This window comes from Kluyveromyces lactis, assembly GCF_000002515.2.
Source record: "Kluyveromyces lactis strain NRRL Y-1140 chromosome A complete sequence".
NCBI lineage: Eukaryota > Fungi > Ascomycota > Saccharomycetes > Saccharomycetales > Saccharomycetaceae > Kluyveromyces > Kluyveromyces lactis.
Genome location: NC_006037.1, coordinates 361,013 through 379,090, shown reverse-complemented (window position 1 = coordinate 379,090; position 18,078 = coordinate 361,013). Strand labels below are relative to the sequence as shown.

Below are 18,078 nucleotides of genomic sequence, written 5' to 3'. Positions count from 1 at the left end.
AAATCTTAAACCTGATGATATAAACCATTGATTTTACCACTTAAACGAGGGTATAATTTGACATCATCAAAGGGCACAAGACACAAGAAGACCATTTTGTTCGATAACTGAGGCTACATACGCAGTTCAACCTGTGGATATTTTCAGAGCTTAGAGAAGTCTTAGAGAAGTTCAGCTTAGGTCGAAGACGTTATAGTATAAGAATTGAGTATCGTTCGTTGGCTGTTTTTTTGTGCTATCTATTCTAACGGTTTTTTTTGGTTTAAACGAGATAGGCTTTTGGATACGATAAGCAAGACAAGGTAGAATCTGATCTCGGCATTATTGAACTCTTGACTCCTAAGTATAGAGAATTGGTCACCGTCAGAGCAAGTGAGAAAGATAGCAATTGGGATAAAGAGAGCACAAGACTTTTCAACAAAAAACAGTATTGTACCTTTGATCCTTAATTTTTTGTTAAACGAAGACAAATCAGCTACGTTATAGAGCGATGAGCTCTAGTAATATAAATTCAAATCCAATGCCATCCGTTGAAACTGGTTCCAATGGTAGAAGCAAATCCTCTTCGGAGAAAGTAGAATTAATTGAACTTCATGGCAAGACCGTTTCAAAGACTGCCACTGGTAAGCGGAAATTCCATAAGAAATCGAAAAATGGTTGTGACCATTGTAAGAGAAGAAGGGTCAAGTGCGATGAGACCAGGCCACATTGTTTGAACTGTAAGAAAATGAGTCTAGATTGTGTTTATACTCCGGTCCAGCCAAGGTCGAGGAAAAATTCTGCTGCGACAGCGCCAAAGCATTCATCAAAAGTGTCAAAGCCTGCCACTGTCAGCACTCCAACTGAACCTATATCTTTGAACCAGGTCGATATCTTGGTAAATACCATGAAGGCAGACGCAGAATTAGAACAACATCAACAACAACATCAACAGGTACGACAGCAGCAACAGCAACAACAACAACAGCTTCAACAGCAAGATCAGAACGTGAAAGTTAAGAGCGAAAGAAGCGCTGCTGCTAGTCCCAATAAACAAGCTATGGGACAAGATAACCTGCTCCTGCCACCAATAGCACAGAACTCGAACTTTTTGCAACATTTGCATCATCAAATCCAACAACAACCATACTTGCTTCCACAGTTGATGACATTAACGAATTCAGAGAAATTTGCTGCTCAGTTTGAAGTACCGAACAGTCCATCAACTGGTATGCAAAGTCAGCCTATGAACGTATCAAATAGTATTGCGTCAATACTAGCTGGAGGGAAGCTTCCATCACATTTATCATCGAATCTAGCATTGCTCCAGCAACTGACGCAATCTCCTCAGAGACCCAGCACCAAGTTGCCTTCCAATAATGGAGCTGCTAGCATTCCAGGCGGTTTCAATCTAAAACAACTGGGTACTTTCCCAACAGCGGGAATCGGCGGGGTTACATACGATTTCCAAGAACTACTGGGACTGAAATCGCCTCCAAATACTTCCACTACCGAGACAGTACCAACAGTTTCTCACGATAACGATCCTCTAAAACAGGAATCTGCCGCTGAAGTGTTAGCCAGTCTTCAGATGAAACAACAACAAAAGACGTCGAATCCTTTAGACAGCAATAACTTGGATATTGGTACCCCAAGCTTACCCAATAACCCAACTATATCTCCGGCTGCTCCAATGTCCCCGTTGACAAAACTGGATGATTCTCAGGCAAGAGGTAATGCGGACTCCAAGTCAGTAGGTCCTAACGGTGGTATTGTAAACAGCAATGCCACAAGCATGTCCAAATCAAATACACAAGAATCTCAGGCCTCAAGTGATACGGAACTGTCACGTATCGGTACCATTGCCAGTATGATAGATTTTTCTACAAACACAAATTTGAATCTAATCGATTTGAAATTGTTTCACCATTATTGCACAAACGTTTGGCCGACCATAACTGCTGCTGGAATCAGTGAGAAGAAAATATGGTCCGTCGACGTGCCTGAGATAGCGTTTGAATACCCATTTTTAATGCATGCCTTGTTAGCGTTTAGCGCAACTCATTTTTCTCGTACCGAGAGTGGTTTGGAAAGATATGTAACACAGCATAGGTTGGAAGCACTTCGATTATTGAGAGAAGCAGTACTTGAAATTAACGAATCCAATACAGATGCCCTAGTTGCAAGCGCCATTATCCTAATAATGGATTCCTTAGCTAACGCAGCCACGCCTACCGCCAGTGGAGTCAACAGCCCTTTGAATAGTGGATCTATTTCAACAAGCGCTTGGATTTTCCACGTTAAAGGTGCAGCAACAATTCTAACTGCTGTATGGCCGCTAACTGAGAAGTCAAGGTTTTATAACCTGATCAACGTCGACTTAAGTGACTTAGGAGATGTAATCAACCAAGAAAACGGATCTATAGCAGAACTTGTATGCTTTGACGAAAGCATCGCAGATTTATACCCCGTGGAGCTCAATTCACCGTATTTGATCACACTCGCCTATCTCGATAAGCTTAACAAGGAAAAAGGCCAGCCAGGATTCATTCTACGTGTGTTCGCATTCCCAGCGTTGTTAGACAAGACGTTCCTTGCACTCTTGATGACCGGTGATCTCGGGGCGATGAGAATCATGAGAAGCTACTATCAGTTGTTAAGAGGATTCGCAAGTGAAATGAAAGATGAGGTCTGGTTCCTAGAAGGCATGACTCAGGTACTACCACAGGATGTCGATGAATACAGTGGTGGTGGTGGTATGCACATGATGTTGGATTTCTTAGGCGGAGGGTTACCCTCCATGACTACAACCAACTTGACGGATTTTGGAATTTTCTAGATCAACTATTCGTACCTTAAAAATGGACTTTCAGTATGGAAAAATCAAAAAAATCGAAGAGACGTTACCACTGCACAAAACTAGCATGAGAAACCTTTAATTCTTGTTCACAATATGAAATTTTCAACTTTTGCACTTTTACAAATTGTAAATATGTATATATATGCACATACATACCCACACACAGATAGGAGTAAATATCTTTCACTTGTTTTATGCATTTTAATGGCATATTTATTATAAAGTGTTTTCAAGAATTAGTCGTAAAGTGACATTGGAAGCGAGAGATGGTCGTTCATAATCCTAACAATTGGCATTGGGTCGATAAGAACTGTATTGACTGGGCAAAGAAATACTTCCAAGAAAAATTGGTTGGTTTGACTACCGGAGAATCAACAGATGAACTGTATGCAGAAATTACAAAGCTATCATCATTAGAAGGTGATTGCGAGGTGAACCAACGGAAGGGTAAGGTGATTTCTTTATTTGATTTGAAATTGAATGTTGGTATTGCGGGTCATGTGGGTGAAAACAAATTAGAAGGGTCCATCACTGTACCAGAAGTTGCATTTGATTCTGATCCAGAAGATTACCAATTTGATATATCGATTTTCAAGGAAACTAGTAAGTTATTTGAGATCAAACCAGTAATCCGTGAGAAGTTAATTCCTCAATTAAGGGACATTTTCAGTAATTTCGGTAAACAGCTATTGCTGACCCATGGTAACGATATTCAAGTATCTTCCGATAAGGTCACCTCAAAATTCACCAAAGCTAATCAACAATCTAGTTTCAGTACGTCTGGATCCACTAAAGAAGATGCAAATAAAGATTCTGCCACTGGAAATACTTCTACTGCGAATGCAAGTAGTAGCACGAAAGCGGCTGTAACTTCTTCGGAAACGCAGCAAAAAAACTCAGGAAACGCAGCAAAATACAACACTACTAAGGTGCATTTAGAATCATCCTTCCAAGTGCCAGCTATCGAGCTATACAATACTTTCATTGATAAGCGAAGAATTGAAGCATGGTCACGTTCTCCAATACAACCAGAAGCAAACACTGGTGATTTCAGTGGTAGCACTTTACAATTGAACGATGCTTTCAAATTGTTTGGTGGGAACATTACCATGAAGTTCCTATCTGGAGAACCAGGAAAAAAGATTGTATTCCAGTGGAGACTCAACGATTGGAAACAAGGCCACTACAGTGAACTTTCCTTGGAATTCCATGAATCACAAGAATATCATGAAACAAAATTGGTAGTGAACTGGTCTGGTATTCCTGTTGGTGAAGAAGACAGAGTTAGAGGAAATTTCGAAGAATACTACATCAGATCTATCAAGGTGACTTTTGGATTTGGTGCCATCTTATAGAGACCCAAAAGAACGTCAGGAAAGCGAATAAATGTACGTATTTATGTAAAAGAACCAACATGTTTTTTTTTCAATGCCTGATTGATATTTTTTTATAGTTTATACAGATATATCAGTAGTATAAGGGGGGATTGATTATGTGCATAATCAATGTTATTCTTTGGAGAGTTTCCCAAGAAGTGAAAAAACAGCAACAAGATAACACAAGAAAGATCTGTTTAGGCTAAACTGTATCAAAGGGTGAAGCCTATTTTTATTTGGTGATGAAAGCGTCCTAAAAAACATGACAAGAATGATGGTTCCACTCTCAATTGGTCTTTTTAACGGTTTCAGTTTCTTCCTTCACGACAGGAACTGAAACTTCAGCAGAGTGATTCCATTCTTGCAATTCTTTTTGGTGTTCACGTTCAATAGCGAAACGAACAGCTTCCAAAACATTTTCACAAATCTGCTTTGGCTTGTATTTAGGAGTGGTACCTTCTTGGTAGACACCAGTCTTGACAAGGATAGAGTACCAAGAAGAGTCATGCGAGTTAGCAAATCTGATATCTGATTCTGGAGTATCACCAACGAAGTACACAGTAGATGCTGGGGGAAGATCCAAAAGTACCGAGGAAGTCTTGTTGATAACGATACCTTCGTCATCTTCATCATCTTCCAAATCGTCATCGTCCTCGGTTGAAGTGAGATCGGTTTCTTGATCAGTTTCTGAATCAGGTCCGAATGGCGAATCGCTGGACTGTTGTTGTTGCTGTAAAGTTTTCTGCTGCTTTTGGAAAGAAATACCTAATTGTTCAACATGTTCTTCCAATGTATTTTTACGCCATTTACTCAACACTTTTTCTGCGAATCTAAAGGTACCACGTTGAGGTTTACCGAAACGTGTCACTTGTAATTCTTTACCAGTATGCTCCTGGTACAATGCAGCAATGGACACTTGTAAAGCACCCATACCATAACGACTCAAACCATAATCTGTGGCCCAAACGAAATCCGAGTGAGCGAAGTACAAACCTGGACCCTCGTCTGCGGTCTCGGAAACGGTACCCATGACACCGTTCTTGGACAAAAGTAATTCTAAGATGATCTGCTGGTCAGCGGCCCAATTTCTGGAATCAGCGAAGACAAGAATGGCATCAATGCTAATCTTTGAGAAATCTGCATCGACGGCTGCTTCTTTCTCCTCGTCACTGAGTGTATAGTATGGGGTCACACTTGGTTTCCATTTCATGATATCAATTGGGATATAAACATTTTCGAATCCGTAACCCTTAGCGACATCACGACAAGAGTTCAAGACACCACCAACGACCAACACGTTCTTGTAAACTGGGACCAAATCCTTCATTGGAGTATGACCTTGAATAACCTGATCTTCGGTCACAGTGATACCTAGTCTCTTAGACAAGTCCTTACAACGCGCGCGTTCCGAACGCCCACCACCGTTGGTAATAAAAATGTATGGGACTTTAATGTTGTATTTGTTATCCCCATTTAGTAAACGAAGCGCCTGGCGAGCTTCTGGGATAGTTTCTGGACCACGAACGATGACACCGTCGATATCGAATGCGAATGCATATGACGCAACACGTTCATGGTCGATCACTTCACGTTTCGTACGTACAGAAGATGAGCGGGATATTCCTACAGAACGGGAGTCTGCAGCGGCAGCTGCAGCAGCGTCGGCAGAAGCAGATTGGGCGCCTGCGGCTCCACTACTACCGTTTTGACCATTGCTACCTTCGGCGGTATTTAGCGGGGTCATTGACGTCAATGGTGCAATTCCGCCCTGCGAAGCAGACCATTGGTCCGAAAGGGAAAGGGACGAAACACGTTTTTTCCTCGTGACCGGCGTTAGTTGGTCAATCCCGTCGTTGTTCAAAAATGATTTCGTTCTTGGTTTTGGTTCTTTATTATTGGATGGAGTAGCGGTAGGATGCTGGGCGGCACTCTCTTGAGCGCCAGGGAATGGAGCAGGATTCGTAGAATCGATCAGAGTGTTGTCCTTCTCGTCAAAAGACAAGTCATTTATCTTTTGGGTAATTTTATCAGTCTTCGCGGAATTGATCATGTCTGATATTAATATTATTATTATGTATAGGTGCTTAGTTTCGTCGGTTTGTATTTGATGTTGCTTTGCTGATCACATGACAAGTAAAAGATTACAAACACTAAATAACAACGGTGATTGAAAATACGGTTTTTCCCCACTCAATATAATTTATCCTCTTCAGCCCTTATATTTATACAATATGCGATTCAGTCAACGGCAATAACTTACCTAATCTGAATCGGAAACGTAAATGAAAAATGAAAACATCATCAGAAACGCCTACTGGTTTCTGTACTACCACTAGCTATGAGGTTAGGAGAGAAAAAAATGTAAAACAAGGATCAACCACAGAAAAAATAGTAGGGTTGAAAGAGTTTTCTGAGCGTTTCTTAATTACGTATTAGCTCACCATATCCCTATTTCTTTGTTCACAAAGAGTATGAGAATAACAAAGTACTTTACTCCATGTACGCTTTGGGAAACAGCTGAATCGAAGCTGTTTGCTGTGGCTACGCCTATTTTTTTTTTTTAATTTCCTATATACTGCTACTATTTTTCTTTGCTCGGGGCGCTTTCTGCAATGCCTAAACGTGTTCGGACTGCCAGTTTTCTTTGAAAATTGTATATCCATAGTCGAGAGAGGCTAATGATCTCAGTAGCATCATAAAACACATCACTTTGCATAAGAATCAGTTCAGAAAAGGCTTCTCAAGGTGCGAATTTTTGCTCCTCGAGGGCTTGGATTGACGACGTTTGCTTCCACTATCGAGCATCCACATTCTGTTTCTTGCTATTCGGTTCCAAATTAGCCAGCCTTGTTTCCATCTGCTTCTACCGTCCAGTGAAAGAATTTTTTTTTGCGCGCTGTATGGTTCAGTTCGCGTATTTTTCAATCTGGAGCAAAGCTCCTTGATTACGTCACACAAAGGCTCGAATGTCATGTGATCGATGTATTTTCGTTCCTGTTTCTCAGCAATAATGACGTATGGGATTTTCCGACCACCAAGCGGAGCTTTAAAGGGGTCTTTTCTACCACATTGTCCTTTCGAGCTAGGCCGCAAGTCAAGCTCGAGCGGGTTATTTCTCCCACCCCGCACAGATTACATCTTGAACGGAGCTAGAGAGAGAGAGGGGTTGTAGATGCGGAATGATGACTATCTTATGAGTTATCTAATACTTAGCTCAAGTTGTGGAACTGAAATTGTTATATTTTTAGTACGTAGGTTTCCTACTGTGTGATTCTATCAGTGTCCAGTAGTTCAGAAATCGTCGGAACGTTTATCATTCTTGTCGTTTGCGGCGTTAGAGCCGAGTTGAACCCTGGTTCTGCACCTTGAGTACTCATCACGTGATCCAAGTCTGAGAATTGGAAGGCTATCGATGTAGACGACGTGTTCGCAGAATGGTGTAATGCTGGTGGAGGTCTGATGTACTCGGCGTTATTGACATTCAAACGTACGCTGGAGTTTGACCTTGTTTCAGGGGCAGACCCTGTCACAGCACGTTCTGCACCGTTACCGGTTTCCAAGGTGAATAATGAGGATTCCCCTGGAGGCGTTATCGTAGGTGAGCTTAAGGTGCTGTGCAGTAGTGTAGTGGAGACGTCTTGATACCTAGGAGGGGTTAACATTCTGATGTCCTGGTACGCCGGTGGGACTTCGTCGTCCCACGAGATCCCCAATCCCGACCGTTCTGTCATTATGACTCTGAACTGCATCCGTAGAACACGCGCAGCACCGGTTGGTACTCCGACGATTTTTGGGCCAACGTTGTTACCCGGTTGGTTGTCTATCACGGGTTGTGGTTTGTTTTCTCTATCAGCGAAGATTGGTGATAACTCTGCTAACCTCTGGTCAGCGTTGTTTTTCGGTTTGGAAGCGGTCTTCGATGTATCGGAAACTGTAGAGCCCGTTCTGCTACGATTACCCCCATTAACGTTTTGCAACTGTTCTTCGGCAACGATGACCTCAACGAATAGTAAATGGCTCACGTATACTCCGAGGTTGGTATCCTCCATGTCACAGGAAACGTTAACGTTATCTTGATTAGGTAATACGCATGGATTCCGTGTGGATGCATGGCTGATAGGATTGGTAACACCAGAATTGAGTCTCATACAGTCAATGTCTGTCACTAGCTCGATGGTTCCCTTATCAGAAAAATCTGATTTCCATCCACTCTTAATTTCACCGTTGGCAATGGTCCGTACTTCTTCCGTATATAACGCAGATTCTTGCTTCAGCTCTTCTTCGATTTGTTGTTGTCTCACTCTCTGCTGTTGTTGCATGATTTCTTGTCTCATCGCGTCGTCATTCGGATGGATGAAATCGGTGGGCGTATCAGGGATAGTATCGTGGTCTTCATCTCGAAGTGCTTCATCAGATGGAGCCGTGGTTGTATCTTCAGGATTGTCCACATCCTCTGCTTCTGTATTTGCTCTAGATAATTGTTGCAAGAGGACATCGTGGAACGTATTCACAGTCATCTTTACTTGCGGTCCCATATCTACGGATCTCTTGATTGGCTTCGACGACTTCCTTATCTGTCTATCACGTTCTTCATCTTGCTTTACTTTCTCTTCTAGCTGTTTCAACTTCGCTTTATGCGCTTGGCAGCCATGTGCTCTCACTTTCACTTTCTCCTCTATCCTCCAGTTGAGCTTCCTCATTCTCCATCTTCGATCGTCGGAACAGATACCATCTAGCTTCAACTCCATTGAAAATGTCGATTTAGGGTACACGACATTTGGTAGAACTGCATTAGCAGTCAATTCAGTTGGTGGGAATACTCTAAGAGATGTCTTGTCTGAACCTCTTAGTATACTTCTCGTAATCGATATTGGCAGATTTAATTGCAATACCCTCTTAGCCGATTCACCTTTGCCCTTGAAGGGATGCTTATAAGTTGCCACAGCGATAAGTTCGTATTTTATAGTCGAATGAGAGTTGGATCCAAGGTGGGTAGTGGGCGGGAGGTTCCCAGGAATCAAATGAGAGAATGGGAAACTATGCTGACCCACCGCTAATTCTGTAGGTTTATTCATAATCGTCCACCTGTGAAATTCGGTAATCTTGGTCTTACAGTTGGTACAAGTGTTGAGAACTGCAGCAGATGGCCTGAATGGCTTTTCATAATGAACCTTTTGGATTAACGACAATTCGACTGAGTTCAGCGACACGGATGTGATCGCCTTAGGAGGGGTTATCAGATTCGACATCGAAGCCAATCGTTTCAAATTGTCCCCGGACTTCTGGTGATGAGCATGGTGGGCATGTGAAAGTGAAAGATGTGATAAAGATGTTGTTAAACTGTTCGTTAGCTGTTTCCTCTGACCACTGTTCACTGGAGTAAGCGGGGTTGATTTACACGGTTGAATCTCAGGTAGGTCATCGTTTATCGTTACTGTAAGCAAACCTCCTAGCAGAGCTCCAGATGATTCAGTCGCGGACCCGTAAAGAACACATGGTGGTGATTCAATATTAATACTGAGTTCTATAGGATGATCATCATGGTTTGTATAATCCAACGCTTGAAGCGAACTAGATGATGAATTGTGCTTTGAACTTCCAAACTTCGGGAACCCCATATTGTTCGCTAATTGAAACCTGAATAGAATAAAAAAAAAGACTAGCAGTATTAGCAAGCTCGATAAGCGTGTGATGTCTATTTTTGTATATCTGGAAACCACTTAAATAGAAACTAGCCACAACGTAGGCCGGTCTTATATATTCTCTGAACTTTACCACAACAGCTAACCAACAGATGTCAAATGGCCCAACAGATAACTCAAAACTATCCAGCCAGTGACTCCTATGCGCTCAATACAATGATTTCTTAAGCCCGGTTGAACCACTGGTAAACAATGATATGACCGTGTTTTTTTCCTTGTGGAATAAGGATGTCTTTTCCAATGGATATTTTCAAATCTTTCTTTTGGCAGATATTGTTCATTTTCAGATATTCTCAACATTCGACAAGTTTATCTGTCCATGTTTGCCGGTGTCTCTCAATCGTGCGCTCAAAAGAAAAGGAGGAATAATCATTACCCGGACATGCATCAGACTAATCAATGCTTTGCATTACAGAGGTGTGTCTTGTTAGGTTGAATAAAAGAGGACGTTAGAAGAAGTCGAAAACAATGTCGAATGTTCAGTTTCTTGAACACTAGGTTATGTAAGTATAGTTTGAAACTTTATCCATTATATGTTTTTCTTTTCCAGAAATTTAAGCATAAATTATTGACACTCTATTAAATTACGTACTCACAGTGCAAATACTGACACTGTCATGTTTAGTAGACGTATCTGAAGAATTGGTTTTGGAAATCTGTTAAATCCTTGAACCCATTGATGACACCTTCCTTTTCATCTTCTGGGGTTAGTTCACCGTATTCAGCGTCTCTCTTCTTGTTTCTGTAGTACATCAAGAAGTAATAAACGATACACAAGAACATCATACCACTATAGCAGGTGATCAAACCCTTCATACCGGAGTCGTATCTTGGCGCTTCGTTAGCGTACATGATCTTGGAACCACAGATATTTCCCGCAGTGTAGAAAATAAACCATACGATCTTAACTGTAGATATCTTCGATGAGCCAGCAACAGTAACATTAATTAAGACCCAACACATAATCACTGGACCACCAATGATGTACAATAACCAACAACATCCTACCAAACTCCATTTTTCACTTAATGGGATTAATCTGATTCCAATCAAAGCTCCGAGGGTTGGGATACATGTCAAGAACAATAGGATAACACGGACGTTTTTGTTAGTGAATAGGGCAACCATACCAGCTGCAAACACAACCACCAATTCAATGGCACCTGTAGGTAATTGTAACAAAGTTGCATTCAAGCCAGAGAAACCGAAACCTTTAATCAAAGAGGAAATGAAGTTGGATGTGGAACCGTTAATAACACCGCAACCCAAACCGATGAACGCTAAAATCCAACTGTTCAAATCGAGCATGGCTTCCTTGAATTGATCTGGCTTTATTTTAGTATCCTTGATACCCATTTGGTTCTTTGAAACGTGGTCGATGACCTTCAATTTTTCCTCATGAGTTAGGAATTTAGCATTAGCTGGAGAGTCAGGTGCAATGTACAAGAACACAGCGGACCATACAAGATTCATTATGCCGAAAACCAAGAAAATCAACTTCCATGGTTGCAAAGAAGTGTTAGTGGCATGACCCAACCCGTAGGCCAATAGCGCACCAACCATTGTCGCTACACCATTCATAGACAAAAATGTACACATTCTGAATGGTTGTTCTCTCTTGTTGTAAAACATGGCACACATCATCATATTGGATGGAGAGATTGATGCTTCCATCAATCCTAATAAGAATCTCAATGCCATCATTGATGAGTAGTTCGTAGCTCCAATATGTCCAATCAACAAAATTGCCCAAACGAATAAGGCGACACCTGTGTATTTGGCCACTGGAAGTTTTTGAATAACGTAGTTTGCTGGAATGGAACCGATCAAATACCCGACATTGAAGATAGCGGCAATATTACCGTACTCATTCCCAACAAGACCAAGATCCTCCTTCATGGAATATGCAGAAGCATAATTCAACGATAACTTATCCAAGAACTGAAGCATGTATGTGATACAAAGCACTGGTAATAACCAGGTATCAATCTTACGTCTGATTTTGGAGTACTCTTTGTCATCGTATTTCAAGTCACTGTCCAAAACTTCTTGGAAGAGATCAAGGCCAACAGCATGCTCAGTACCTTCCAATTGTTGTGATTTAACGTTTTTGATTTCTCCATCATAAACCTCGATGGATCCAGTCTCAGTGTCACCAACGACGCCGATTTCAAATTGTTCTTTTTCTTTTATTTCTGAAGTCATCTTGTAATGTTTAAACTATCTTAACCTTAATCTTTTCAGTCAAGGAAAAGCTTGCTGAGGGTTGTGATTTAAAAAAATGAGTTAAGTAGTTTAACCAAACGGAATATTGATCGATTGGAATGACCGAACCATGTTCTTATATATCCAAAAGTTTTCCAGTCGAGTTATAGCGATACCCTCAAATGATATACCGTATCTCTCCTCATCTATCATCATAGAGCGTCATATCAGCCCGCCAACAAACAAAAATCACTATGATTGGAAGTGAAGAGCGATTGAACTTTAACCTTTGTGGTTGTACTAAACTAAAACTTAAGTGTTTGATCACAGGTCCGTTATCACCCTCGAATATCATTCCCGAGATTAAGGTAACACTGTTACTCTACGAAAATGCATAAGCAGATAACAGGCGACTGCTCAAAATTCAAACCCTATCTGACACTGGAACAAGAAATAATTAGGGGAACAAACTGAAAATACGCACGCTGCTAGCAACAAACGACCATTATAACCTTAAAACACTGTTATGCAATCAACAGCGATCTCAGGGGCCGGTCAAACTACCACTCGTGCTCACATCAGCATGAAAGAAAGCATGTGCATGAAGAACTGTTCAATTCCCAAATAGGCAACTCGCTGTCCCCTCGAATCCCATATCAGGATTCCACATGAAGGTCTGAAAAACTATACCGATTACATATTTCCAACTACAACCAGGCTGTTTCTCCTTATCTTGGGCCCTGTTGTCTGAAAACGGTCTTATTATGACGGACTTTTATTGCTTGTGAGGTCCCCATTTGAAAGGAAAAAACCGGACAGTTCAGTTTAACAAGTTATCCTATTGCTGTCTCACTGTTACCTCTAAATTCTGCCCGGCAAAAAAGGTATAACCCTGCATTCATGATGGTTGCACTTCGTTTAATCATCTGTTTCTTCAAAGGGATTGATAAGATAACAACCTAAACCATTTATTCCGGAGAATGCGCGGCGGGAATTTGACAACCCAAAAAAAAAAAAATTCAAAACGAGGGAAAGAGAACCAGAAGTGAGCATGGGGAAAATATCAGTCACGTGGACAAAGATATACAATCCAGTTTCCATCCACGTGACTGGGAAATGTTTTTCATTACCCAGACTTCAACTCAAAACTTCTCGAAAGGCATTCTACAAACCTCAAATGCACCGATGATACGGCGAAATTCTGTGAAAAATGAACATAAACAATGGTGATTCTGTCATGAGAACCAAAATATCAATAATATGTTTTTTTAGTAAAGAATCGAAAGTGGGAAAGAGATTCAAGATAGACAAGGAAAAAAACAAGGGAAAAAGAGTGGAGTGAGCGTATCATTTTTTGAGGCACCCGCCTAGTGTTTGGATTAGTTTTACCAATATTTTCCTGTTTTGGTATAACGCATCGAACATTGAACCACAAGAACTGTTTATCTTTTCTTTTCACCGTTGATCTGTTTTTACAATTTGAAGAAGAAAGTACAGAAGAAGAGCCTAGTGAGGAGAGAACTCTAGTGAAGTAGAAATTATGTCTGAGGTCGTTGAAAAGGCTGACGAAAACGTTGTGCCGTTATTTAGTCGACCTGAATTGTACCCTGTGCCTAGTGAAAGTGTACTGACTGTAGATTTACGCGATGGTACAGTACGAATTCTTAAATGTACGCTTCCTGCACTTCTAGTGCAGCTCTCATCGCCGCTAGATAAAGTCGACTATTCAATGCTGACGGATTTCTTTCTAGTCTACAGAAATTTCATGAGTTCTCAGAAATTGCTGGATCTAATTCAAGAGAGATTCCAATGGGCGATTGACTTGCGTCAATCTGACCCTAGTTCCCAAGAGAAAATTACATCCGAGGTTATACTGGTACGGATGTTTGTGCTGGTAAGGCATTGGCTGTCTAACTATTTCGCACAAGATTTTGTCGTCGACACGTCGTTGCGTCGTCAATTCCTTCAATTCATCAACGGATACTCTCCAGTTGACAGGTTCCTGGACAATATTATAATTAGTTTAAAAAAATTATGGGTTCAGAACGTTCAAATTATGTGGGAGGATTTAGAAAATCTCATAGTGGAAAATAACGTTGTATCGCGCGATGATTGGCTCAAGTGGGAAATAGAGGACGTACCGTCTGGTTCTTCTTCGGAAACAGGTGAAGGAAGCACGAAGGGGAAGCGACTTAGCTTTATTGCATTACAAAATATAAACAACCCGGTACTCAGGAACGAATCCTTACTCTCGTTATTGCACACCAGAGAGAAGATACCTCTACCACAACAATCAGAAGATGAATCCAAGAAACAGAGCACACGTATCAAACAGAGAACTGGATCAATGCTTTTGTTCCCAGAAAATGCTTCCAACGGACTTTCTATTAACGAAAAACTAACGGCTTCAGGAGTCTCGCCAGAGGCCACTCCGAAACAGGAGAGAGAAATAACAGACCCCAAGAATTCGAAAGATAACAAACATATCCTACCGCAGTTGTCCAGGGTCACTAACGTTTCTTATATGATGAAAGATTTGGAATACCCTTCAACCCCTTCAGTGGACATCTTCGTCCCACCAACACCAGCGAAGAATATAGAGTTTATCTTGCAGACGTCGTACATGGAAACAGATCTTCCAGAACAATCTAATGGCTCAGATTCGACGAATACCGTAAATGGCAATAACACAAATCACAAAGGAATACTGGGTCTATTGTCTAAATGGAAATTAAATCATCAAAGAAAACCAACTGTAAATCCTGTCCAAAACCCACCAAGGGTTGAAAATCTAATAAAATATGTATTTTCCATTTCTTCATTGGACAATCATGCGAATCCATTGCCCGATTCGCTTTCTTCTATGTTTGATATTTTGAGTGCAAGAACTATTGATGAGGTAGAATATCTTGTTTCTGTGGAAAGTGATCTTTTAGCAAAATTAGAAGCTAAAAAACTAACCACTGAAATATCTAAGTTGGAAACAAATGAGGATGAATCGCAGGATTATAGTGTTATTGATAATCTTAACCTTTACAAAACTGTTTCATCAATCGCTAACTCAGTGATATCGCTATCTAAAACTTTGAATGTCAGAACAAACAAGTCAACTACCCATCTGTTATCTCCTTCAACCTCGGCCCTTGAGAGGAAAAATATAAGAAACTCTGCACCAATGCTGTACTCTTACAATAATTCTAGATACAGCATCACGAATGCCTTAATGGGACTACCTAATACCAATGACAACAGCAGTCCAAAAAGATTGGTTTTCCATGATCCGACAAGGAACTCTCCTACAAAGAAGGCCATACTTGCAAATAACCTGAACAACATAGGAGAATATAACGGTGAAAGAGACTCTATTACTTCTATTGTCACTTATGACTCTGCATTTTCAGATATTTCATCTTCTGGGAATATCTTGAGTCAACATAAAGGGAGTAGTAATATTTTCATGGAATCTGCCCCAACTTTGAAAAGAAAGCTGAATGTTAATGACCTTCGTAGGTTCAATTTCGAGAAATCTGATTCGACAGATGACAGATCCTGTTCACCACAAAATAGAGAAGCAACGGAGACGAGTGCAACTTCAATGGAAAGTGATGCAAATGATAATGCTATCCAAGATGAGTATGAAAACGAAAATGAAGATATTGCATCGTTAATAACTGCATATGAAGAAAGTACGTCTGAAATTGATACCCAATGTCAAAACAACGCCCAAATTAGAAGACCCACAAGTGGCAGAATTAGTATAACAAGAAACTACAGTGTTGCCTCTCCCAACTCTTTGAGGTCCATTCTCCCTAAATCTCCTCTCATTTTGGGCAATGAAGTTTTTATCGAAAGAGATAAAGCTTTGGCTGCAAACCAGGACATTATATCGGAATTAGAAGAGACGACATCTCTCTTACTAAATGATAATGACAGAAAGTTTACAGTCAGCCGAGGTTCAGTATGTAACGACTCGGACTCTCAAAGCATCTCCACAAATTTGCTGTTTAGTTCTGCCCAAGCTTCACCCCAAAAATTGGTAATCAAAGAAGTTGATGTCATTCAAGAGAAATCGGAGCATCCCGATGTCCCTACGCCAGTATTATGCAAACAACCTATTTCAAAGCTTTCTGAGACTCCAAGTATAAAGTCAATAGGAAGTCGTGATTCAGAAGAATCCTTTGATCTCACGTCGATTGCTAGTAAACCAAATCGCGCACAATCCACAACTCTGAGAGAGAAATATCATCTAGAAAAACAGGCAACTAATGACATTTTCGAGGAAGACGTTGAAAACTTGAATCCAGAGAATAACAAATACCTGTTTTCCCCAGACACTGATAGCATAGATTTTGCATCCCCAGAAAAGAACCTCGACGATTTAAAACAACAGTTTATTGACCAGTCAACTGATGAGCAAACGTCGTTAGATGAAGAGGAGATTGCTACTCAGGATAATGAAAATAAAGATCATGGAATTGATAAAAAGAAACTAGAGGACATTATGAATGGTATTGACGACACAGCTGATACTTCTATGGATCCTGTTAATCTTGCTTTAATGAAATTAGAAGGGACGTATGATAAAGGGGAAAAGGAAATAGATGATAAAAGTCCATCAATTAACAGCGAATTAGCCCGGGAAGTTGAAAATTTCCAAATCGTACAAACTGCAGCTCTTCCTGAAAGCGCTCGCAAAAGGCAATCCATGTTCATACAGAGAAGACGCAACACAATGATCGATTTTAGCGTTCGTGATTCACTCATTGACAAAGACTCCTCCTGCACCAGATTGGAAAATACTGATGAACAAATTCGTAATTTGTTAAACCAGTACACATTAACTGATTCAAGGCTTAAAATAGACAATTTAGAGCAACATATCCCGTTCATTCTGATGTATGATTCTAAATCTGTGGCAAACCAATTGACCTTGATTGAAAAGGAAATTCTATCTGAAGTTGATTGGAAAGATCTATTGGATTTGACAATGAGTGAACAACTTCCACAATTTACCAGTTGGCTGCAATTATTGGTACAGAACGAAAACTTGTCGGGTATCGATTTAGCCATAGCAAGGTTCAACTTGACCGTGGATTGGATCATTTCTGAAATCGTAATGACTCAGGACATAAGGTTGAGAAGGAACACGATCCAAAGATTCATTCACATAGCCGAACACTGTAAAGAGTTACAAAATTACAATACTTTGATGGAAATCATCCTTGCATTAAACTCCATTGTCGTTCAGAAATTCACTGAAACATGGAGACTTGTCGAACCAGGCGATCTATTGACTTGGGAAACGTTGAAGGCCATACCATCCCTGGAAAAGAATTACAGTAACATTAGACAATTAATAGACGAAGTCGAACCACTTTCTGGATGCATTCCATTTATCGTGGTATACTTATCGGATCTATCTTTAAACATTGAGAAACGTACCTGGATTGTACATGACGAAGTGCTAAATTACAACAAATTCCAAACAAATGTTCAAATAGTGAAAAACTTCGTACAGAAGATGCAATGGTCCAAATTTTACAACATTGATATTGACCATGAGTTGTTAAGCAAGTGTGTTTACATCACATCATTGTCCCATGACGAAATCAATTCAATTTCACATAAATCCCCAATTTAATTCTTTAATGTCGAGTAAAGTATTTGACATAGAACTAGTTAGTCTCAGTTCATTTCACCTCATATAATATATATATCAACACACGATTTTATCAGTTTCAAATAGTTTCATCCACATTTTTTTCGAACATATTTGAATGAAGGTTAATCTCTTTAGATCTAATCATGCATATTCCGACTCTTGATTAAGTTTCCGATTATAACAATAAAATATCATTGGTCATGTGACTAAAAATTTAGTAATCCATTTCTTTTTTCTCTTTCTGCCTGAAAATTTTTGAGAACTGAAAAATATCGATGCGATGCGATGAGATGA

At 40.3% G+C, this 18,078-nt stretch overlaps 6 protein-coding genes across 6 annotated transcripts; 3 read left to right on the top strand and 3 right to left on the bottom strand.

Annotated features, from left to right (window-relative positions):
• Positions 1-490: 490 nt before the first annotated feature.
• UPC2 (Upc2p) lies at positions 491-2,818 on the top strand (the record flags this gene model as incomplete). Its single annotated transcript, XM_451184.1, has 1 exon — positions 491-2,818. One exon carries the CDS (start codon positions 491-493, stop codon positions 2,816-2,818), a length of 2,328 nt encoding a protein of 775 aa, XP_451184.1.
• A 287-nt stretch (positions 2,819-3,105) lies between these two features.
• AHA1 (Aha1p) lies at positions 3,106-4,194 on the top strand (the record flags this gene model as incomplete). Its single annotated transcript, XM_451183.1, has 1 exon — positions 3,106-4,194. One exon carries the CDS (start codon positions 3,106-3,108, stop codon positions 4,192-4,194), a length of 1,089 nt encoding a protein of 362 aa, XP_451183.1.
• Positions 4,195-4,501: 307 nt separating this feature from the next.
• KLLA0_A04125g (uncharacterized protein) lies at positions 4,502-6,265 on the bottom strand (the record flags this gene model as incomplete). The annotated part of the gene is made up of 1 exon (XM_451182.1): positions 4,502-6,265. One exon carries the CDS (start codon positions 6,263-6,265, stop codon positions 4,502-4,504), a length of 1,764 nt encoding a protein of 587 aa, XP_451182.1.
• A 1,210-nt stretch (positions 6,266-7,475) lies between these two features.
• Positions 7,476-9,833, bottom strand: LDB19 (Ldb19p; the record flags this gene model as incomplete). Its single annotated transcript, XM_451181.1, has 1 exon — positions 7,476-9,833. One exon carries the CDS (start codon positions 9,831-9,833, stop codon positions 7,476-7,478), a length of 2,358 nt encoding a protein of 785 aa, XP_451181.1.
• Positions 9,834-10,538: 705 nt separating this feature from the next.
• On the bottom strand, positions 10,539-12,122 carry KLLA0_A04081g (uncharacterized protein; the record flags this gene model as incomplete). The annotated part of the gene is made up of 1 exon (XM_451180.1): positions 10,539-12,122. The coding sequence occupies one exon, from the start codon at positions 12,120-12,122 to the stop codon at positions 10,539-10,541; it is 1,584 nt and encodes a 527-aa protein (XP_451180.1).
• Positions 12,123-13,662: 1,540 nt separating this feature from the next.
• Positions 13,663-17,763, top strand: LTE1 (mitotic regulator LTE1; the record flags this gene model as incomplete). The annotated part of the gene is made up of 1 exon (XM_451179.1): positions 13,663-17,763. The coding sequence occupies one exon, from the start codon at positions 13,663-13,665 to the stop codon at positions 17,761-17,763; it is 4,101 nt and encodes a 1,366-aa protein (XP_451179.1).
• Positions 17,764-18,078: the final 315 nt, after the last annotated feature.